General features: G+C 37.5%; 1 protein-coding gene across 4 annotated transcripts in view; it reads left to right on the forward strand.

Moving 5' to 3' along the window:
* The window catches only part of RPRD2 (regulation of nuclear pre-mRNA domain containing 2), an 84,936-nt gene that overhangs the window by 33,904 nt on the left and 25,553 nt on the right, over nucleotides 1-25,479 (forward strand). For 2 of the 4 annotated variants that reach the window (XM_027097647.1, XM_027097646.1), the window contains exons 2-5: nucleotides 4,101-4,230; nucleotides 22,603-22,703; nucleotides 23,572-23,649; nucleotides 24,925-24,977. In XM_027097647.1, the coding sequence (XP_026953448.1) occupies nucleotides 4,101-4,230; nucleotides 22,603-22,703; nucleotides 23,572-23,649; nucleotides 24,925-24,977 (362 nt within the window). The remainder of the gene's footprint in view (nucleotides 1-4,100; nucleotides 4,231-22,602; nucleotides 22,704-23,571; nucleotides 23,650-24,924; nucleotides 24,978-25,479) is intronic. The other 2 variants (XM_027097649.1, XM_027097648.1) reach the window with 1 other exon arrangement.

Consider the following 25,479-nt stretch of genomic DNA (forward strand, 5'->3'; position numbering starts at 1 on the left):
CCAAAAAAAAAAAAAAGTTTGGGGTGATTTGTTTTGGGAAGTTGAGGTAGAGAGGGGTCAGAATCTGACATGAATTAAATTTAAAATTTTTGACTTTTTCCTGTGGGTGAGTAGAAAACACTGAAGATTATTTAGGATGGGTTATCATAGAAAAGGAAAGTTCTGTGAGAGAGAGAGAGGTGTGTTTCTGGGAACTGTGAGTAATTCATTAAAGGTGGAATTTTGAATTTGAAGGGGGAAGAGATGAGACTGGAAGAGAAGGTAAGATCCAGAATGTAAATGAAGACTAAGGTGTTTGGGCATTTTCTAGTAAGCAGTTGGAAATCATTGACAGATTTGATCTGAGAAATAGTTGGATACTGTTTACGTATTAGAAGATGAATTTAGCAACAATGTAGAGAATAAATTTGAGAAGACCAAGTCCAAGGCAGGATAACCAGTTAGGAGGCTATTTCAGTAGTAGTCCGGGTCAAAAGTGATGACCCAGCAAAGAGCAATGGTAGGAAGAGAAGAAGAGAGGATAAATTTGAAAAATGTTATTGGAGACAAAATTGGCTGGACTTGGAGATTTATCAAGAGGGGGTGAGGGTCAGGTAGGGAAGAAGAAGAGCCAAAAAAGACTGCTGAAATTCTAGCTAAATACAAGAGCAGTAACAGATGGAAGAGGAGGAAGATTATTAATGAAATATTGAAAAACCAAGTTCAAGGTATCTCTGAGACTTTGAAGTAGATGTGTGCATTGACTGGTAAAGGGAAATCCAAGCATGAAATCTATGGATATGGGAGTCATTGGTACTTAGGTGGTAGTAGTTAAATGTGGATAATTATGCTGATAGCATTCCATTTTCTGTTGGCTAAGCACAGTCCTAAATGCTTTACATACATTGTTTTATTTAATTCTTATAACAACCCATGAGTTTGTCATTTTGCAAAGAAAAAAAAAGTAACATATAGAAGTTAGGTAATGTATAAGACCCTAAAGCTAATAAGTGATAAAGCCAGGAATAGAACAGACTATCTGATTTTGAACCTGAAATCTTACAACTCTATGCTACGAGTGAATTGAGAAGAGTGCTCAGGAGAGAACCCTGGGGAGCATCAACATTTAAAGGAAGATGGGGACTTCACTGGTGGCGCGGTGGATAAGACTCCACACTTCCAGTGCAGGGGGCCTGGGTTTGATCCCTGGTCAGGGAACTAGATCCCACACGCATGCTGCAACTGAGAGTAGCATGCCACAACTAAGCCCATGTGCCGCAACTAAGAAACCTGCATGCCACAACTAAGGAGGCTGCGACCTGCAAATAAATAAATATTTTTTAAAAAGAAAGAAATAAAGGAGGATGATCACAAGCAGAGCTGCCTACCTATCATGTCCACCTGTGTATATATATGGAGGAAGAGCTAGAGACGTCAGAGGAGAACTAAGAGAATGATTATAACAGAAACAAAAAGGGATTACTATAGCACATTATTCTGTGTGCCAAAGCCTGGTGGAAATGATAGTTCTTTGTAGAAACAGCATTTAAAAAAAATCTCCTTTTGGGGCTTCCCTAGTGGTGCAGTGGTTAAGAATCCGCCTGCCAATGTAGGGGACACATGTTCGAGCCCTGGTCCGGGAAGGTGCCGTGGAGCAACTAAGCCCGTGTGCCACTAACTACTGAGCCTGTGCTCTAGAGCCCGCAGGCTACAACTACTGAGCCCATACTCCTAGAGCCCGTGCTTCCCAACAAGAGAAGCCACTGCAATGAGAAGCCTGCTCACCACAACAAAGAGTAGCCCCCGCTCGCTGCAACTAGAGAAAGCCGGCACACAGCAACAAGACCCAACACAGCCAAAAATAAATAGATAAAATAAGTATATTAAAGAAAAATCTCCTTTGGGTTTAATAAGTTGGGGTTTATTGGTAATATTGGTAATTGCTGTTTGAGTGAAGTGATGGCAACATAAATGAGATAGCATAATTTATATAAGCCTCCTCACATGGTAGATTGCATTTTTTAAAATAAATTTATTTTATTATTTTATTTTTTGGCTGCGTTGGGTCTTCATTGCTGCGCGTGGGCTTTTCTCTGGTTGCAGCGAGCGGGGGCCACTCCCCGCTGCAGTGCACGGGCCTCTCACTGCAGTGGCCTCTCTCGTTGCTCAGCATGGGCTCCAGGGCGCCGGCTTCAGTAGCCGTGGTGCACGGGCTTAGTTGCTCCACGGCATGCGGGACCCCCCCAGACCAGGGCCCAAACCCGCGTACCCCGCATTGGCAGGCGGACCCCCAACCACTGCGCCACCAGGGAAGCCCGCATATTTTTTAAGTACCAAAAAAGGTAGCTCCTATAATTATGGAGTTACTAGAAATTAGAGACAGTGAGTATATAACACTCTTTCAGATCCCTAATCTGAAAGATCTTAACTGATTTAGGTAAATTGATCTGGATGGGTTTACGTATGGGTACATTAAAAAAAAATAAATTTATGTGTTTATTTAATTTTGGCTGCATTGGGTCTTCGTTGCTGCGCGTGGGCTTTCTCTAGTTGCGGTGAGTGGGGGCTCCTCTTCGTTGCGGTGCGCAGGTCTCTCATTGCGGTGGCCTCTCTTGTTGTGGAGCATGGGCTCTAGGCACGCAGGCTTCAGTAGTTGTGGCACGCGGGCTCAGTAGTTGTGGCAAACAGGCTTAGTTGCTCCGTGGCATGTGGAATCTTCCTGGACCAGGGATCGAACCCATATCGCCTGCATTGACAGGCAGATTCTTAACCACTGTGCCACCAGGGAAGTCCCTGGGTACATTTTTTGAGAGAACATAATTCCCGTCTAATGATTTCTGCTTCTCTGTGAAATAGCATATTAAGCTTATCTCCTGAGAGTGAGAATGTGGTAAGAAAGGGCGCTTGACAAGAGTGGTAAAAGTTTGAAATAGCTCTTACAGCAAATGAGAGAGGATGCTGATTAAAGACATATGGAAGGAGGGCCCACTGAAGGAAGGGACTGAATTTACATTGTTTCAGTACTTCTGGTGGTATGATTTTTCTTCAGCAGAACCCAGGGGCAGAAATAAAGGTGCAGTAAAGTCGTTCAGTTAGATTGATCCAGATTTAGGATTTTGTTGAATACATGTGATAGAAAGCCTAAATTGTAGGGAGGACGAAAAGCAAATGAAGGTTTTGATATGAGTGGTTTTGATAATGGATCAGAAAGACTCTGGAATTGGTAGAGAAAGAATTGAGTACTAAAAGAGACTATATGTGAGTTAGAGAAAATAAAGAACTGAGATCTTGATGAAATTGAAGGACAAATATAATGGAATGAATGGGCGGTTGTGGTCAGAAAGGGTGATTTTAAAATGTAGAAAGAAGTGGTTCTTGGAGGTCACTGCATTTGAGGTCGAAACTAGAAAATATGATGAATCATCTGTATGGACAGTAAAATTTTTCAGGATAATAATAAAACTTAGGGTGGCTTTGCTCAAGGTTCCAGATAGTAAATTGATTGGGCCCTGTCCTGGACCTTAAAAAAGGTTGATGTGGGTGAGTTTATGGGCTCAAATTACTTATTTCCCAGGACATTCGCCTAGTGATGAAAGTGGCAGCAGAGCCTCTCTTCCAGTAGATGGGAGGACTTAGGTGTATCTGGACTGGTTGATGAAAAGAGTCTATCTGCAATAATAATGTAGAGGAGGTTAAGCAATTTGCTTGCCTAAGGTCACATTCTGATTGGATTCTAAAACCCATTCTCCTTCCACTAACCCTGGTGTTTTTGCAACAAATTGAACTACTTCAACTCAATTTTTTATCTTCCCAAATGTTTGGGAGAACAGTTTTGTTTTATTTGAGCTTCTCCAGAGTTAATGGGTTTTTTAGTGCCAAATACATACAAAGTGAAGTAGGAATTTACTAAAGGAATACCTAGAACAGAAACTTAACCTGAAGCAGTCAAGATTTTTAGGCATTAGGTTCAGTAATTTGATCCATTAGCTCATTTGTCTGTTTATTCATCATCCATCCTTGTAGTAGCAGTTATACAGTTGGAGAACACTGTGTTTGGAATAAGTTGTACTAAGTATAAATTGACTCATTTGGTCTTATTTATTGTCTTTTGTCATCTCCAGCTGCCTATCCCCACCGTTTGAATCTCTTTTACCTTGCCAATGATGTCATACAGAACTGTAAAAGGAAAAACGCAATCATATTCCGTGAATCGTTTGCTGATGTACTTCCGGAAGCAGCTGCTCTAGTGAAGTAAGTAAATTCTTACTCCTCTTTGGGATCTAAGCTTAGAAAATTTAGAATTTTAGTTTCCTGTTAGTAAGAACTGTAATAGTTGCACATGTTTGAAGATCCAAGGATATTTTGTCCAAATTGTTCATTGTAACTTTCCTGGTAATACACTTTTCTTTTAAAGACTCTTTCCTCCCTTTTTGAAAACTTGTCTGTTATTTATGCTCTGCCTCTTCTCTCCTAACTTGACCAGGAGAGTGCATCTCCTGGTCATACTCTCTGGCTGTACTTCTTTCTAACTGCTTTTTCTGTTTTTGTGTTTTTTACACATTTCCATTTTTCTTTCAGAGTCTTTCTGAAATCTTGCCCCCTTCATGAAATCTGTGTAATTAGGGAGAAATGAAAATATTTATTCTTAATTCCATATTGATTTACTCCATTAGCAAAGCTGTGTCCATCATTTCTCAAAGTGCTGGAACACTTATATTTGATCTTATTTTTGTCCTGTATTAATAGTGTTTTCCTTGTGTTTCATCCATATTTGTAAGCTGTTTGCTTGGTGTGAGAAACACACACATCTACACACAATTGGAGGATAAACAATTATATGGAAAAATCAAAATAGCTAAATATTTCCTCGAATTATGTACTTATTAGCATAATATATATTTGAATATATGATTATCGTATATTATTGATCCATTTGTTAGTATTAACCCAGTTAGAATGGAATGATCCTTGTTCCTTCCTTTGGATTGTAGACTTAAGATGTCTACTTTGGTATTACAAAAGATTAAAATGTCTTATTTTTATATACTAAGTAATAAAGATTTATACACATCAGAAGTACATAAAATAATAACAGTAATATCACCTACATTTATTGAGCAGTCATAATTGACCAGATATTATTATTATTATACAAAGTGCTTCGTGTACTTCAGGTTGTTTAAACCTGAGAACAACATTTAAAGTGGCTATTACTATTACCCCCATTTTAAGGCAGAGGAAACTGGCTTAGAGACATTAAGTAGCTTGCCTAAGCTCTCACAGCTACCGGGTTGAGGGCGGGGGGCTGGTATTTGGCAGAATTCCTACCCAAGCCTGTCTAGACCCCGAAGCTTATGTTCTTTGCCACCTAACCACTAGTCTGTGCTGCTTCTTTACAAATATAAATCCAGTATAATTTTGAGTAAGAAAAGCAGTGTGCTACATGATCTCCACTACTTAAGAGTTTCTGCTGCAAATATCATTATAGTCTTAAAAACTTAACCTAATGTATCCTATACTTAGATTTCATGACCTAGTTCATGGATTAATATAGGGTTGTCACCTTTTATTTTACCATGTAAAGATATTTTTAAAAACAACTACTTTGTATTACTATTTCACAGAAAAACGTAGGAATGGCATAATCTCAGAATAAAGTACAGTCCTTTAAAATTTTAAGCTCTGAAAATGTTTTTAACTCAATGAAGGATATCTTCAGAAACCTATGATAAAATCAGACTTAATGGTGAAACAATAAAAGCATTTCAGGACAGTGATGCCCTCTATCATCATTACTGTTCACCATTATGTTGAGATTCCATTCATTTCTAAATAAATAAATAATGAGAAGGCATTTAGAAGAGATAGAATTATCATTATTTGCAGATAATAGGATTACCTACTTCAGGGGTGGGCAACCTTTTTCTATAAAAGACCAGATAGTATTTTAGGCTTTGCAGGCCATAGGATCTCTGTTGCCACTACTCAACTCTGCCATTCTAGCATAAAAGCAGCCATAAGCAAATGGGTGTGGCTGTGTTCCTAAAACTTTACTTACAAATCAGGCAGCTGGCCAGATTTGGCTTGAGGTTTGTAGTTTGCTGACCCGTGGCCTACATAGAATCAACTAATAAGAGAGTTCAGTTAAATAGCCAGATTCAAGTTCAACGTAGAAAAGCAGTAGATTTCCTATATATGCTAGCAGTAACCAATTAAAAATGTAATTACAAAAAAAGATTCCTTTTGCAACAAGAAGTACTGCCTCCCCCCCCCAAATAAAGGAAACCCCACCCCAAAATAAATATAATAAGAAGTATGTAAGGCTTTTATAGAGAAAGTTTTATAAGAAGACCTGGATAAATGAAGAGATAGATACATACTTTTTTTTTTTTTTTTTTTTTTGGTGGTACACAGGCCTCTCACTATTGTGGCCTCTCCCGTTGCGGAGCACAGGCTCTGGACGCGCACAGGCTCAGCAGCCATGGCTCACGGGCCCAGCCGCTCCACGGCATGTGGGATCCTCCTGGTCCAGGGCACGAACCCGCGTCCCCTGCGTCGGCAGGCGGTCTCAACCACTGCACCACCATGGAAGCCCGATACATACTTTTGAAGGGAAAGATTTGGTATTGTTAAAAATATGATTCTCTCCCAATATGTAATCTGTAAATTCATTGTGTAATCCCAGTCAGAATCTCAGTAGGGTTTGATGTGGAAGGATATATATTCAAGATAATTGTTTATAAGAACATCAGAGTCAGAGTTCCCCTATCAATTATCTGTATATATTTTAAAACTATAATAGAATCAGGAGTAGAAGACTATATCAGTGAAACAGAATATATTCTCACTTACAAAGAAATTAATTATAAAGTATATGATAAATGAGAGTATATTAGGATATGAGCTTTAGTATTCCATAAACAACCCCATCCCATCCCCCTTTTAAATTTCTGTTCATGGTTATACTTTAGACTCATTTCTACCCTTTTGTGAATTCATTTCTCTTAATTTAAGGCTATCATTTAAATCCCTTTAATTGAGGAGGGGCAAATGTTTAGAAGTTCCAGACAGTTAACCCAGGTGAGTGAAGTGGGTGGACTGTAAGGAAAAACCCATCTAAAAGGCAACAGCTACTCAGCCCTAGCCTGTGGCCATAAAGAAACATGAGTTCACTGTTGACCTATGCTTTCAGACCTTCCAAAGACTTTCTCATTTTTTAAGCTAGGTCAAAATCTAGATTCTTATATGAAGCCTCCCAATTTTTAAATGTGTGAAGCTAAATCACATTCTAAAAAATTTATTGCTAGCCAAACAAAACACATCTGATGACTAAATTTTGGAGTTACAAATAAATTTTAGTAAGTGGGTGAATTTGCAAATACAGAATCTGCAATTAATGAGAATCAACTGTATCTAGAAATAAATCTTAACAAAAGATGTATAAGATCTCTATTGAAAAAATTATAAAACATAATTGAGAAACAGTATAGAAAACCTAAAGAAATAATTTGTGGATAGGGAAGACTCAATATTTAATGTCATTTCTTCCCAAATTGATTTATAAATCCAAAGCAGTCTTAATTAGGCTCTGAGTAGTGTTTTTCCCCCCTATTTTATTAATTGATTTTGAATTTTGTATGGAAGTGCAGAGAGCTCCTTCTTCCCCTTCCCCCACAAAGAGAAAGCCTAGAAACTCTTGAAGAACAACAAGGTGGGAAGACTGGCTCTACCAGATTTCAAGACTGATTATAAAGCTACGATAAATAAAACAGTGTGATATTTGCCCAGAGATAGCCAAAGAAACTGGTAGAACGTAATACAAAGTCTAGAAACAGACCAGTATATATACTTGGTCTGTGTATGAAACTATTAGGTAGTAGAAAAAGAATAACTTTTTCATAAATATTGCTGGGACAAATTGGCTATATAGAAAAAGTTAGATCCCACTCACATCATACACAAAAATCAATTGCATATTAAATACTTAAACATGAAAGAACTACAAATCTTTTGAAGACAATATAGGAGAATATTTCATGACCTTACCTCATAAGATTAATAAATACAGCTACATTAAAATGAAGACCCTTCCATTTAATTCAAAGACACTATAAAGAGTGAGAAGACAAAGGGCTTCCCTGGTGACGCAGTGGTTAAGAATCTGCCTGCCAATGCAGGGGACATGGGTTCAAGCCCTGGTCTGGGAAGATCCCACGTGCTGTGGAGCAGTTAAGCCAATGTGCCACAACTACTGAAGCCCGGGCGCCTAGAGCCCATGCTCCACAACAAGAGAAGCCACTGCAATGCGAAGCCCACGCACTGCATCAAAGAGTAGCTGCCACTCACCACAACTAGAGAAAGCCCGCATGCAGCAACGAAGACCCAATGCAGCCAAAAATAAATTAAAAAAAAAAAAAGTGAAAAGACAAGCCACAGAGTGGGAGAAAATATTTTTATGCAGTCAACAAAAGGTTCATATCCAGAATATATAAAGAATTACAAAATAAGAGAAAGACAAAAAACTTGAAGATTTTAGTTTTACCTGGCACTTGTAGAAATCAAATCAGAAATTATTTAAATATTTATTAATGACTTTTAAAACAATAAACATTAATAACCAACACTTAAAATTTTAGTGAAAAGAGTGGTGGTTTTTGCATTCTTGCCAGATCTCTTTAATGTCTGGCTTAATATCAGACAGCTATATTTTCTTACCTGCTTTTTGCATTCAGTCTGTTCTGATATCATGTCATATAGCCCTAGAACTGCTGAGACATATCATTACATATCATATAAGTTAGGTCCCAATCAGGAGAGATAAATCACATATCAGTAATTTAAACAGGGAAAATTTAATATGAAGAATCGTTAAGTAGGTAAAAGGTAGCTAACTACTAGAAAGAATAAACTAACTCTAAGGTGTTATGGAATAGTATCTGCTGAAAGCAGCTACTACCTCTGAACCTGAGGGAAAAGTAAATAAGGACTCACCCCACCCCACCCCAAGCAAGATTCAGACCTGAGGAAAGAGTGGATTGCTGTAAGAACATGCTACCTGTCACTACTGGTTAAGAAACAGGCTGGAGAGCACTCACCGCTGAACTACAAAAGCTATGCTAAAATGCACCCAGGATGCCTCTAAGCTGATCCACTTGAAAATAGAACACCAAAAGAAGAATCCGTACTGCCTCTTCTAGCCTCTCGGTGTCACTCTAGGGCTCTCTGTTGTCAGAGTCCAACACTGAACCAAGGAGAAATAGAGTTTGCAGAGTCTGGCTCCGGTACCACAAGGGAAGGGCATGTTAGAGCTGAGAGACAGTAAATTACGTACACATACGTACCAGATAAGGCATAAATCTTAAAGTCCACCAGTACGAACATTAGCAAGATTGTGGCACAGTGGAAGCTCTTATATACTGTTGCTTTGAGGGTTGATTGGTATAAAACAACCTCATTTTAAAAAGTTTATGTACAGGGCTTCCCTGATGGCGCAGTGGTTGAGACTCCGCCTGCCGATGCAGGGGACACAGGTTCGTGCCCCGGTCCGGGACGATCCCACATGCCGCGGAGCGGCTGGGCCCATGAGCCATGGCCGCTGAGCCTGCGCGTCCGGAGCCTGTGCTCCGCAACGGGAGAGGCCACAACAGTGAGAGGCCCGCGTACTGCAAAAAAAAAAAAAAAAAAAAAAATGTATGTACAGATCTTGCAATTCCACCCATAGGCTTTTACCCCTGAACAACTTTTGCATATGTGCAACAAGATCAGTGGAAGGGCATTTTCATAGCAACATTGTCTATGGTAGTAAAAATTTGGGGAATTCCCTAGCAGTCCATTGGTTAGGACTCTTGTGCTTCCACTTTAGGGGGCCCAGGTTTGATTCCTGGTTGGAGAACTAAGATCTCACAAGCAGCGCAGCACAGCCAGAAAATAAATTAATAAAGTGAAAACCCTAATAAAAAAATTTGGGAACATTTTTCTACAGTAAAGTGAATGAATTGTAGCATACTGGAATACCAGACAGCAAGGAAAATTAATGAATTTCAGTTATATGCAGTGACAGACAAATCTCACAAAATATTGATTGAAAGTACAAAGGAATGTTTACGTATATATAGTATGAATCCGTTTATATAAAGTTCAAATTTGGTAAAAAATGAACTCTTGTTTATACCTACCTACATGTTAAAACAAAGAAGAGTAAGGAAACAATTATCACAAAAGTCTACCATCCCAGGTAGGTGGAAGGGATTGTAAACTTGAAGGCGTCCATTCAGGTCCTCTGGGGAGCTAGCAATATTTTATTTCTTGACCTGGGTTGTGATTACATGGCTGTTCACTTTTTAATCATTTGTTTATAATATATATCATATGTAATTATATGCAACTTTTCCATAATGTAAGATTTATTTGGACTAAACAATTTTCAAATTACAGTATTAAGTAAATGAATTTAAGAAGTTGATTCCTTTTGAAAATCAAATTGGCAGCCTAGTGGAACAAATTGTATAATCAACCGTAGAGCAGTACAGTATTTCCAATTAGGTATGAACTCTGTAGAGTTTTGTTTGCTCTATCCTTTCACCTTCCTTATACACTTAGTATCCTCAAGAAATTTTCCCTTCCTGACTTCTACTTCCTAGTCTGGATTAAACAATTCTTCTTTGCTACCATTATACCTGTCTCTACTTCTGTCATAGCACCTAACACACTGCCTTGTAATTGATACACATGCTTTTTTTTTTTTTTTTTTCTGTATGCGGGCCTCTCACTGTTGTGGCCCCTCCCATTGCGGAGCACAGGCTCTGGACGCACAGGCTCAGTGGCCATGGCTCACGGGCCCAGCCGCTCCACAGCATGTGGGATCCTCCCAGACCGGGGCACGAACCCGTGTCCCCTGCATCGGCAGGCGGACTCTCAACCACTGCGCCACCAGGGAAGCCCGATACACATGCTTTTTGTCACCAGTTTCTATCTCCGAGACATTCTGCTCCCAGCACAATGCTTGTCACATCATAGGTGGTTGGTTAGCTTGATGCATGGATGGAAATACCATGGAGAGCTGTAAAGCTGTATTTCTTAAGTACAGGCCTAGATATTCCTAGATGGGTCCATAGATATAGTTTAAAGGGTCTGTGGATTGTCTAAGCGTATTCATTGTCATCCGTATGATTACCTTATTAACAGTTCTGTGACTCATTTTCAGTGGCTGTGTTATCATGTGTTTGTATTTTGACATAAGATAATATTACTTTATCAAAGGCTAATGAGGAAAGGTTAAAGATGGCTTTAATATATAAATAATGGTTTGTATCAGTTGAAGGCACTAATAATTTCGACTGAAAAAAAAGTTCATAGTAGTTCAAATGGAGAAAAATGGTGAAATAATTGAATGATAATAGTATTATAGGCTTGATAAATTAAAAAAATATTAAATTCAGTGTATATATTCAGTATCATGTTTGCATTGCACCTTGTACTTGGTTTCGACAATATTTATCACTTTAAATCAATGTTAGGATGAATGGTATTTACTGTATTTTTGTTTAATTTGCAAATTCTGATTTATAGTTGTTGAAGAACTATAAAATGTTTTCAGGGGAATCATATAGGGTAAAAAGATAAATGGAGACTTTGCGATCATATTCATAGGAAATCCAAGAGAATTTACAGACTAATGAGGATTCAGCCAGGTTGCTGGATACAAATCAACATATAAGAATCAATAGCATTTCAGTATATCAGAAATAACCAGTTAAAATATAATTTAAGAAAAAAGGAATATTATTAGCAGTAACAACAAAAGCTTATAGGTACCTAGAACAAAAGTGTGTTGAGATCTTTATGAAGAAAATTATAGTTTCAAAAACACAAAAATCAGCATGTAAATACAGTACACTTTAATCAAGTTCCCAGTAGGACATTTTAAGAAATTCATTATACTGATTCTAAAATTCATATAGAGGAGTCAGTGTCTTAGGAGTAGTCAAGACTGTTGATAGAAAGCCAAGTTGGACTTAACCTATGAAATATCAAGAATTATTATTTGGCTATAGTAATTAAAAGAGTATGGTATTAATACAAGCATAGACAAATAGATTTAAGGAACAAAACAGAGAGCCCACAAATGGACTCGTACATATATGGGACCTCTGTAAATGGTAGCAGTTTCATTACAGTTCATTGGGGGGAAGATGAACTCTTCAATAAGTGATTCTGGGACATGGACTTTCTGTGTGGAAAAAATAAAATTAAATGTTAAATGTTTCCCAACACAGTACACAAAAATATATCCCAAATGAATTACCTTGATGTATAAAACAAAACGTTAAAATGTTAGAAGAAAATATGAATATGTTCATGACTATAAGGGTTAGTTTAGAAAGCTCTTAAGACACCAAGAACAGATAATAAAAGTATTTGTAAATTTAAGTGCATCAAAATTAAACTTCTGCATTATAGAAGACACCATAAAATTAAAGACAAGTGACACACTAGGGAAAACATTTGTTATAGGCAAATAAAAAAGATAAGTTTTATAAATGGGGATTATTTTAGGAGATACAGAGTAGCAAGTTTTTAGAGATAAAAATCTCTCTCCATCTAATTTCTGAGCTACAAGGTTTTTTGGATTAAGTATTGACTGCCTCCTCCTTGAGTTGACCCAGTATTTGGTCTTCCATTCAGTCAGTTGGCAAATATTTATTAAGAACCTGCAAGATATATAGCACATTATTCTGATGATGTCCCAGAAATAAGATACTGATAAAGAAAAGATATTCTTGAGTGAGGCACAATATTATGCTGTTTGGTTCTGGTTTTGTTTTGTTTTGTTTTTTTGCCACTCTGCGCAGCTTGTGGGATGTCAGTTCCCCAACCAAGGACTAAACCTGGGCCCTCGGCAGTGAGAGCGCGGAGTCCTAACCACTGGACCGCCAGGAAATTCCCTAGTTCTCTTTATTTTATCTGTGATACCTGGGCACCTCTTGTACTCCTTATCAACTAATACCTTGCTGTTTTAGAAGTGGTCCAGGGGCGAGGGTTGCTAGCATAGGAAGCATCTATTCAACATCCTAGCAATTCTGCAAGTCAGTCAATTTTTTTGTTACTTATAAGTCAAACAACAAAGTTTATATTTAATTATGTTGTGTGTGGTAATAATTGTATGTTCTGTAGAAATTAAGGTTGTGATCAGTAATGGCTGAAATAGAGGTCTAGAATTACAAGGTAAGTAAAACTGCTATTTTGGATTTTGTTTTGGTTTTTTATTTTAGTTGAATTTGTAAATTCAAGAGATGGTTGGATTGTGGAAGTTTGAGAGTTCTGTGTTCATATAAAGAACGAATCTAGCCAAGAATTTTAGAGCTAACAGAAATTGTTTAGTAAAAATCATTTTACAAATGAAGAAACCTAGTTCCCAAAAGACTTCTCACTGAAACCAGAACTAAAACCTCTAGTTTCCCCATCTAGTGCTATTTTTTACTATATCATACCCTGGTCTTACTTTTATGATTTCTTAGCAGTTGCTGTTTTTCCAGCATATTTTACTTGAGACTTCGGCGAATAGCTGTTGGGACTTCATAATGAATAGTTGGATTTGAAAATGACAAAATCCAGTTGTCATTCATTCATTTACTATTTAGTGAACACTTTGTAGGTGCTGAAGAAGCAACAGTAAATAAGTTATAACTCCTGCCAGGAGGAAGCTCTGTAAACAGACATTTACAGATAATTATGACTTGGCTTCTGGCTGAATGGCCAGCCATCAATTCCAAAGGGTCCTTTTTTATAAAACAATTACATTCTTGACAAAATATAAGCTGAACCAATAACAGTGGACATATTAGAATGGCAGAGCTGACATTAATTAGTATGCCTATCTCAGGGTACCTACCACATGATCTGGGCTCTGGAAAGGGGATAAAGTAGTCTTGAGTCATAAGTCCCCCTGGCTTCCAGTATAGATTTGCTCTCCAGGAACACATTTCCTACTTAGCTCACCAGGAATCTCATAGATCAAAAAAATATGTGCTCACCATCAAAGGTCGCCAAATACATTGGGAAACAAAGCACCACAAAGGAGAATCAGCAGATTTAGATCCCCTCACAATGAGCTTCAGATACTAGAATTATCAGACAGGGTATATAAGACAATTATAAGAGATGTTAAAGAAAGATTAAATGGAATAAAATGAACAATGGATAAGATATTTGGGCAAAAGAACCAGTAGGAATTCTAGAAGGGAAAAAGAGATTAAGCTAGAAAATAGTTCTGAAGAAATTAGAATGCAGCAGTAGAGAGAAGGAAGTGGAAAAATGAAGAATAGAATGAAAGGCCTAATTAACATCAAATGAGAATCCTGGAGGAGAGAACTTCTGAGTTCTTTCAAAGAGATAATGGCTGAGAACACTTTGAAAGTGATGAAACAAACAAAACAAAACATGAATCTTCAAAGATAGGAAGCACAACATATACTAACCAGGGTAAATAAAAAATTTATATCTAGTCATTCATTGTGATGAAATTACAAAACAAAAAGATTTTTAAAAGCAGCCAAAGCGTTCACACCTACTAGGATAACTAATTTAAAAACAAAATAAAACCAGAAAATAACAAGTGTTAGAGAGAATGAGGAAAAACTTCTGCATCTCTGTAGGAATGTAAAATGGTACAGCTGCTATGGAAAAAGTTTGATCGTTCTTCAAAAAGTTAAACAGAATTACTATATGATCCAGCAGTTCTACTCCTGGGTATGTACAAAAAAAGAAATGAAAGCAGGAAATCAAATGGATGTTTGTACACCCTTGTTCATAACAGCACTTTTTACAATAGCCAAAAGAAGGAACCAGCCCAATTTTCAGATGAACAGATAAACAAAATATGGTATATACATAAAACAGAATATCATTCAGCCTTAAAAAGGAGAGAATTCTGACATACAATGTAGATGAATCTTGAAGACATTATGCTAAGTGAAATAAACCAATCACAGAAGCACAACTATTGTATGATTCCACTTATATGAAGTAACTACAGTAGTCAGATTCATAGAAACAGAAGGTAGAATTGTGGTTATACGGGAAATATTGTATGACTCCATTTATAGAAAATGTCTAGAATAGGTAAATCCGTAGAGACAGAAAGATTAGAAGTTGTTAGGAGCTGGAGGAAAGGGGTAATAGGAAGTTAATTGTTTAATGGCTACAGAGTTTCTGTTTAGGGCAGTGAAAATTGTTGGAAACAGACAGAGGTCATTGTACAACATTGTGGATATAACTAATGCCACTGAGTTGTACATTTAAAAATGGTTAAAATGGCAAGTTTTATGTTATTATTTTATGACAGTTGAAAAAACAGTAAACAAAAACCAAAGTAGTCAAGAGAAAAGACAGAGTCAGATCACATGCACAAGGACTACAGTTAGACTGACAACAGACTTCTAAACTGCAACAGTGAAACCAGAAGGCAGTTACGAAAAATATTTTTATAGCATTGAAAGAAAATAGCCGTCAACATGGATTTGTGGGACTTCCCTGGTGGCACGGTGGTTAAGAATCTGCCTGCCAATGCAGGGGACACGGGTTTGAGCACTGGTCTGGGAAGATCCCACATGCCATGGAGCAACTAAGCACGTGCACTACAACTACTTAGCCTGTGCTCTAGGGCCCGCGAGCCATAACTGCTGAAGCCCTCATGCTTAGAGCCCATGCTCCACAGTGAGAGGCCACGACAATGAGAAGCCCGTGCACCACAACGAAGAGTAGCCCCCACTTGCTGCAACTGGAGAAAGCCCGCGTGTAGCAATGAAGACCCAACGCAGCCAAAAATTAATTAATTTTTAAAAACATGGATTTGCATTACAAAGCAAGACTACTTTCAAGAGCTAGACAAACCATATAAAGATGATTCTCCAGAGAAACAAAAACTGAGAACAATTTACCATCAACAAACTTCTGAATCACTTTTACTCTGGGAAGTTAGCAGTAAGAGGGATGGTGAATCATACTAGCAATAAAATATATGAAATACCTAAGAATAGCCTTAACAGGAAATATGTGAGACCTTTATGAATAAATTGTATTTGGGAATGTTGAATATAAATTTACTAATGCTTTGCTGCAGTAAAGAATAATGTATTAATAATTCACAGATATTAATTAGAAAATAATGCTTTGTCTAAATTAATATATTCTCCTAATATAATTCAAATTAAAAATGCCAAAATAGCACCTCTTTTGGAACTTAACATTACTCTAAATTTACTCCAGGAAAATAAGCAAATGAGAATATAAGAAATGTTCTGAAGTATAATCGTAATGAGGGAAGATAAGCTACAGTTTTGAAGATAATACAGTATGGTGTAAAAATGGATCAGTGGTACAGAATTTACAGCCAAGAAAAAGATTAATAATTATATTCTAGAGGAAGCACAGTAAATGAGTGAGGAAAAGAGAAATTATGATATTGAAACAATTAATTGGAAATCTGTTTAGATTAGAGCTTAACTTTACATTTATACACCAGTGGTCTTTAAATGAATTATACAGCTGAACATTAAAAAGAAATATTAGGGTATGCCTATTTTCCATTAATTAAATTAATAAATAAACCAAAACAGAGGAGGAAAAAAAGAAACGTTAATCATGAAAAGAGAGATGAAAGAAAATAAGTTATAATGTAAAAAATCTCTGGTAGAAAAAAAAAAAAAAAAAAAATCTCTGGTAGGAGGACTTTCCACACTTAAAACCTGGCAGTAGACAAACATTCAAAGAAGATTTAGTACCTGTCCTCCTCAAACTATTTTAAAAAATTGAAGAGGAGGGAACACATCCTAACTTAATTTACGAGTCTGGTCACCCTGATACTAAAACCAGACAAAGACAACACACAAAAAAGAAAATTACAGGCCAGTATCTCGTGAACATAGATGCAAAAGTTCTCAACAAAACATTAGCAAGCCAACTCGGAAATAAACCCACATACCTATGGTTAACTAATCTTCAACAAAGGAGGCAAGAATATACAATGGAGAAAAGATAGTCTCTTTAGCAAGTGATGTTGGGAAAACTGGACAGCCACATGTAAATCAGTGAAGTTAGAATACTTTCTCACACCATACACAAAAATAAACTCAAAATGGCTTAGAGACTTAAATATAAGACGTGACACCATAAAACTAGAAGAGAACATAGGCAAAACCTTCTCTGACATAAATCATAGCAATGTTTTCTTAGGTCAGTATCCCAAGGCAAAAAAAAAATAAAAGCAAAAGTAAACAAGTGGCACCTAATTAAACTTAACAAGCTTTTGCACAGCAAAGGAAACCATAAACAAAATGAAAAGACAACCTATGGACTGGGAGAAAATATTTGCAAACAATGAGACTAACAAGGGCTTATTTTCCCAAATATTCAAATAGGTCATACAGCTCAATATCAAAAAAACAAACAACCCAATCAAAAAATGGGCAGAAGACCTAAACAGACTTTTCTCTAAAGAAGACATCCAGATGCTCAACAGGCACATGAAAAGATGCTCAGCATCACTAATTATTAGAGAAATGCAAATCAGAACTACAATGAGGAATCACCTCACCAGTCAGAATGGCCATCATCAAAAAGTCTACAAATAACAAATGCTGGAGAGGGTGTGGAGAAAAGGGAATCCGCCTACAGTGTTGGTGGAACTGTAAATTGGAGAAGCCACTGTGGAGAACAGTATGGAAGTTCCTTAAAAAAATTAAAAATAGAGTTACCGTATGATCCAGCAATCCCACTCCTGGACATGTATCCAGAAAAGATGAAAACTAATTCAAAAAGATACATGTGCCCCAGTGTTCATAGCAGCACTGTTTGTAATAGCCAAGATGTGGAAGCAACCTAAGTGTCCATCGACAGATGAATGGGTAAAGAAGATGTAGTGTGTGTGTGTGTGTGTGTGTGTACACACACACACACACACACAATGAAATATTAACCATAAAAAAGAATGAAATAATGCTGTTTGCAGCAACATGGATGGATCCTAGAGATTATCATACTACATGAAGTGAGTTAGAGAAAGACAAATATATGATATCACTTACATATAGAATCTTTTAAAATGATACAAAGGAACTTATTTACAAAACAAAAACAGACTCACAGACATAGAAAACAAACTTCTGGTTACCAAAGGGGAAAGGGTAGGTGGATAAATTAGGAACTTGACATTAACAGATACACACTACTATATATAAAATAGATAAACAACAAGGTCCTACTGTATAGCACAGGGAACTATATTCAGTACCTTGTAATAACCTATAATGGAAAAGAATGGGAAAAAGAATATATATGTGTATAACCAAATCACTTTGCTGTACATCAGAAACTAACACAACATTGTATGGGGCTTCCCTGGTGGCTCAGTGGTTAAGAACCTGCCTGCCAGTGCAGGGGACACGGGTTCAAGTCCTGGTCCGGGAAGATCCCACATGCTGTGGAGCAACTGGGCCCATGTGCCACAACTACTGAGCCTGTACTCTAGAGCCCGTGAGCCACAGCTACTGAAGCCCATGCTCTGCAACAACAGAAGCCACCACAATGAGAAGCTCATGCACTGCAGTAAAGAGTAGACCCCGCTCACTGCAACTAGAGAAAGCCGGTGCACAGCAACGAAGACCCAATGCAGCCAAAAATAAATATAAATAAAATAAATAAATTTAAGAAAAAAAGAAACTAACACAACATTATAAATCAACTATATGTCAATTTAAAAAAAAAGGAAAAATACGTTAGCAAGCTGAATCATAAAAGGATCATACACCATGATCCAGTGTGATATATTCCAAGGATGCAAGGGTGGGTCAACATCTGTAAATCAACATGATACATTAACAAAGAGAAGGATTAAAAAACATGATCGGGCTTCCCTGGTGGTGCAGTGGTTGAGAGTCTGCCTGCCGATGCAGGGGACGCGGGTTCGTGCCCCGGTCCGGGAAGATCCCACATGCCGTGGAGCGGCTGGGCCCGTGAGCCATGGCTGCTGAGCCTGCGCGTCTGGAGCCTGTGCTCCGCAACGGGAGAGGCCACAGCAGTGCGAGGCCTGCGTACCGCAAAAGAAAACAAAAAATATATGATCATCTCGATAGAGGCAGAAAAAGCATTTGACAAAATTCAACTCCCAGTTATAATTAAAAACCCTCAATAAAGTGGGTACAGGGACTTTCCTGCTGGCGCAGTGGATAAGAATCTGCCTGCCAATGCAGGGGACACGGGTTTGATCCCTGGTCCGGGAAGATCCAACATGCTGCGGAGCAACAAGCCCCTGCGCCACAACTACTGAGCCTGTGCTTTAGAGCCCACGAGCCACAACTGCTGAGCCCATGCACCACAACTGTGGAAGCCCACGCACCTGGAGCCCATGCTCTGCAACAAGAGAAGCCACTGCAATGAGATGCCAGCGCACCACAACGAAGAGTAGCCCCTGCTCGCTGCAGCTAGAGAAAGCCCACGCGCAGCAACGAAGGCCCAACGCAACCAAAAATTAAAAAATAAATAAATTTATTTATTAAAAAAAAAATAGAGTGGGTACAGAAGGAATGTTCCTCAACATAATATAGGCAGTATATGACAAACCCACAGCTAACGTAATACTCAGTGGTGAAGAATTGAAAGCTGTCCTTCTAAGAATAGGAACAAGGCAATGATGTATACTCTTGCCATTCTTATTCAATATAGTACTGGAAATTCTAGCCAGAGCAATTAGGCAGGAAAAAGAAATAAAAGGCATTGGAACAGAAGAAGTATAACTGTCACTATTTGCAGATGACATGATTTTATATATAGAAAATCCTAAAGACTTCACCAAAACCTATTAGAATCAGGGACTTCCCTGATGGTGCAATGGTTAAGAATCCGCCTGCCAGTGCAGGGGACATGGGTTCAAGCCCTGGTCCGGGAAGATCCCACATACCGTGGAACAACTAAGCCCAGGCACCACAAGTACTGAGCCTGCATTGTAGAGCCTGTGAGCCATAACTACTGAGCCCGCATGCCTAGAGCCCATGCTCTGCAACAAGAGAAGCCACTGCAATGAGAAGCCCGCGCACCACAGCGAATAGTAGCCCCTGTTCGCCATTACTAGAGAAAGCTTGCGTGTGGCAACGAAGACCCAGCACAGCCAAAACTAAATAAATAATTAATTTTAAAAATTGTTTTAAAAACCTATTAGAATCAATAAACAAATACAGTAAAATTTCAGAATATGAAATCAGTATACAGAAATTGGTTTCATTTCTGTATGATAACAATGAGCTAGCAGAAAAAGAAATTAAGAAAACAAAACAATCCCATTTACAATTGCAACAAAAAAGAATGAAATACCTGGAATAAATTTAACCAAGGAGGTGAAAGACCAGTACGTTGAAAACTATAAGACATTGTTGAAAGAAATTGAAGAAGACACAAATAAATGGAAAGATATTCCACGCTCATGGATTGAAAGAATTAATGTCAGAATGTTCATATTACCTAAAGCAATCTGCAGATTCAATGCAATTCCAATCAAAATCTGAAGGACGTTTTTCACCAAAATAGAACAAAAATTCTAAAATTTGTATGGAACCACAAAAGACCCTGAATAGCCAAAGTAATCCTGAGAAAAAAGAACAAATCAGTAGGTATCACACACCCTGATATCAAATGATATTACAAAGCCATAGTAACCAAAACAGCATGGTATTAACAGAAAAACAAATACCTTGATCAGTGGAACAAAATTGAAAGCCCAGAGATAAGCCTATGCATTTATGGACAACTAATTTACAACAAAGGAGCAAAGAACATACAATGGAGGAAGGATAGTCTCTTCAGTAAATGGTAGTGGGAAAAACAAGACAGCAACATACAAAACAAACCCCAAAACTAGGCCACTGTCTCACAACAGACACAAAAATTAACTCAAAATGGATTAAAGACTTGATGTAAGACCTGAAACTATAAAACTCCTAGAAGAAATCGTAGGCTGTAAGGTCTTTGACATTGGTCTTAGCATTACTTTTCTGGATATGTCTCCTCAGGCAAGGGAAACAAAAGGAAAAATAAACAAATGGGACTACATCAAACTAAAAAGTTTCTGCACAGCAAAGGAAACCATCGATAAAACAAAAAGACAGCCTACTGAATAGGAGAAGTTATTTGCAAATCAAATAACTGATAATGGGGTTAATATCCAAAATATAAGAACTCATACAACTCAACAACAGCAAAACCAGTAACCTGTTTAAAAAATGAGCAGAGGGGCTTCCCTGGTGGCACAGTGGTTGAGAGTCTGCCTGCCGATGCAGGGGACGCGGGTTCGTGCCCCGGTCCGGGAGGATCCCACGTGCGGCGGAGCGGCTGTGACCGTGAGCCATGGCCGCTGGGCCTGCGCGTCCGGAGCCTGTTGCTCCGCAGCGGGAGGGGCCACAACAGTGAGAGAGGCCCTTGTACCGCAAAAAAAAAAAAAAATGAGCTGAGGTGCTGAATAGACATTTTTCCAGAGAAGACATACAAATGGCCAACAGGCATGTGAAAAAATGTTGAACATCACTAATTATTAGAGAAATGCAAATCAAAACCACAGTGAGATATCACCTCACACCCATTAGAATGGCTGTTATCAAAAAGGCAAGAAATAACAAGTGTTGGAGAGGATGTGGAAAAAATGGAAACCTCATACACTGCTGGTGGGAGTGTAAATCCGTGCAGCCACTATGGAAAACAGTATGGAGATTCCTCAAAAAATTAAGAATAGAACTACCACATGTCCAGATATCCTACTTCTGAGTATTTATCCAAAGAATATGAAAATACTAATTTGAAAAGATATATGCACCCCTCTGTTCATTGCAGCATTATTTACAATAGCCAAGATAGGAAAACAACCTAAGGTGCCCATCAATGGATGAATGGATAAAGAAGGTGTGAGATATATATATATATATATATATACACACACACAGTGGAATACCATTCAGCCACTAAAAAAAAAAAAGACGAAATCTTGCCATCTGTGACAACACAGATGGACCTTGAGGGTATTAGGCTAAATGAAGTTAAGTCAGGTGAAGAAAGATGTACCTTATGTTTTCACTCATACATGGAATATGTTTTAAAAATTAAAAATAAAATAACTGAACAAACCAAACCAAACACACACATGGATACAGAGGACCGAGTAGTGGTTACCAGCGTGGCAGGGTAGTGGAGGGAGTGTGAAATGGATGAATGGAGTCAACTGTATGGTGATGGATGGAAACTTAAACTTTTGATCATGAGCATGCTCATGAGTGTATAATCATTAGTGTATACAGAAGTAGAAATATAATGTACTCATGAAACTTATATTATGAACCAATATTACTCTCAGTAAATTTTTTAAAAGTTCAATGTGTTATCCATAGCCTCATCTATATCAGTAGTAAAAAGTGTTGAATAAGAGTTTTTAAGATTTTAGCCCTAGACACCAGGAAAAAATGTTTTAAAATAAACATGAGAAGACATTTGGAAAATAATTTTGTTGACAACTTTATTTTCAGATTTCTAGTTTGAGATGTAAGTTAACATTTTTATATGTCTGTCTCACTTTTTCTTTCTTCTCAGGGATCCATCTGTCTCTAAGTCTATAGAACGAATCTTTAAAATCTGGGAAGATAGAAATGTATACCCAGAAGAAATGATTATGGCGTTAAGAGAAGCTTTGAGTAAGTATTTTTTCTCTCCTAAAAGAAAGATTGAGTCATTGTTCAGTCTTTAAAATTATATATATATATTTTATAGATTTGGTCCTTTTGCTTAATAACGAAAAATAAACTTTTGGATCTGGCCCTGTTTGTTTAAAATTAAATAATTGTAAAAATCGGTTTGCATTAAAATTTAAGTGGAATTGGTTTGGGGAGGGTTGAATTTCGTTTTTATTGACTAAAGAAAGTAAAGCATATTAAGTGATGTTGACCATCTAATTATTTTCCTGCATTTGCTTTACTTCAGTTGAGTGCTTTAAACTGTTCATCTTTTGTGTTTAATAATTACTGCCCTGTCCTCTTACTTATGGGACAATTTTTGGACAGGGTTTCAGTTTTCAGTAAGCTGTTGGGTAGTAAGCATGTATTGGCATTCTTCGGTCTCTCTTTTGGTTTAGATTTGCAGTAAGTTGTGTACTGGTGTTATTTAAATTACTTAGTTCCTATGTATTAGATACGTGTAATTAAGTCATTGAATAGCAGTAGGTGATATCTGATACCATGACCATAATTTGACTAGAAATTTGCTTTAAAAATAGCATCTTCTAAGAAGCTGTTAAATTCTTCATTTGAATGTGTTACCTGGTGTTTTTAAGCTTCTACCCTATTCTCAAAATTTGTTATTTCATTGATGTAAAATCATGTTTATTTATCAGCTTCTTAGATCTGGTGGGTGTTTTTATCTTTTTATAAAAATGAAAGAAAAGGAAAGAAAGAAACAACACACAGTCTCGGATTGCCTTTTTTCATGCTTCAACTTTGACACTGAAGTGGACAGACAGAACAGCTTCCCATAACGCCAGATTGCAAAAACTGAAATGTTTTCCAGGTACCACTTTCAAAACTCAGAAGCAGCTGAAAGAAAATCTGAACAAACAACCGAATAAGCAGTGGAAGAAATCACAAAGTAAGGAACAAAATCTCAACTAATATAAATTACCTCCTCTTTTTGGAGCAGAAGAAAATGTAGACCATTTGACATCGTACCTGGCATAAACCATGGGCAAGCCTGTGTTTTCCAGGCCTGGGAGGCTCCCAGTGACTTGCACTAAACAAGCCATCATGGAGTTACTTCTTTAAAAAAATAAAAATAGAACTACTTTTAAACAAAGGAAATGCAGAAAAAGGGTTTAAATGAGTGAAGATTCAAGAGTAGTTGGGGGATTGAAAGAAGAAAAAAATACGTGATAGTGCCCAGGCTAACTTTCAGGTTCAAGGATATGTGAAGTTAGAGGCAGCTGGCATTAAACAACAGAGCTGAAGAGGAGACTAGGCATTAAGAAGCCTTTCTGTGGGAGCCATGAAATCCTTCAGATTTGGGGATATACTCTACCAGATTAGACATGGGCCTCAAATCCTGGCCAGAAGCTCATTCTCTAACAGGAGCTCCTGCTGTGTTTATCATGTTTACCCAGCATGAGATCAAGGGAGTGGAATACTGCATGTGATAGGCTGCTGTGGGCCAAACTGAGGAATATTGAGAAAGACTTGAAGGTGTGGAGGGAACAAGGTAAAAGACAGTGAGAATTGGGAGGTGAAACAAGACACTTGGGATGGTTTTGCTCCAGCAAGCATGTGATATTCATCATGATTAAGGGAATCCTCTCACATCCTTTTGGTCGTAAGTTGCATGCTTAGGAACAACAAGAGTCATCATTTCAGCCAAAGTTCAACCACAGTGGTATTGTACTTAGAACTTTCCCTGCCTATTTTTGCTATGAATTGAGTCAGCAGAAAAAGAAATCCAGAATTAAATACATAGGAATAGAGTTGATGCTTCTAAGTAAATTTTCTTCAGCCAGTGTGCAGGATTAATTGGATGTCCTGCTCCTGAACACTCTTAATTTGAGGTGTTAAGATCCTCTTACACTCAGACTAGGCAAAAAGGTACTTCATGTATCTCAGTATCTCCAAATCAATAATTCTAGGACTTCAGACTTACAGGGTATGTTGGAGGTAAGTAGGTTAGACCTATCTAAATAGTGTATTTTTATATTTACCATGCTTGGGAGTGTTCAGATTTCATATTCCACTATTCTAGGAATTATACCATGATTTAAATGTGCATGTTCGACATATATTCAAAGAGTACACCCTTAACTATAAAACTGGAAATTTTCCTGAATATTAGTCAACATTTTGTGTCTATATTCTTAAATGACCTTTTGTTTAATTCCAACAGCATCCACGAATCCAAAAGCTGCTCTCAAGTCTAAGATAGTTGCTGAATTTCGAGTAAGTTACAGAATATGTTCAACATGCCAAAATATTATTCACCCCTTTTGTGTCAGCTTTCTGTATAGTCCATCCTGAAAGATTTATTTTTATTCAGTTATACATCAGTTATATTTTAAACATGTTCAGACTGTCTAAAACTTAAGAGTTTTATCTGTATCTCTAAAGGATGAAGTAAGCTTCTTCTGAAGTATCTATTACCAGCTGAATTTTGTGTTGAATCCCAACAAGGGATTCATCTTTCTGTAAAACTGTATTAAATTAAAATTTGTTTAAAGTTAACATAATAAGACCGTTTATCTAGTTAAAATTTGAAGAAGATATAAGTGGACCTTTGTCTGTTTCGATCTTAACTCTGTATCCATAAATTAGCATAAATTAGCTTTGAATAAATAAGGAAAAGTTTCTTTTAAAGTATGTAACTGAAAATATGGTTTTGACATGAGAATTGATGTTGATATTTGATATCCCCGATTATGAGGAAATATGAAGGGTTTTTGCC

The sequence above is a fragment of the Aethalodelphis obliquidens genome, unplaced genomic scaffold (genome assembly GCF_003676395.1).
Source record: "Aethalodelphis obliquidens isolate GAN/ISIS:26980383/991018 unplaced genomic scaffold, ASM367639v1 scaffold116, whole genome shotgun sequence".
NCBI classification, from domain to species: domain Eukaryota; kingdom Metazoa; phylum Chordata; class Mammalia; order Artiodactyla; family Delphinidae; genus Aethalodelphis; species Aethalodelphis obliquidens.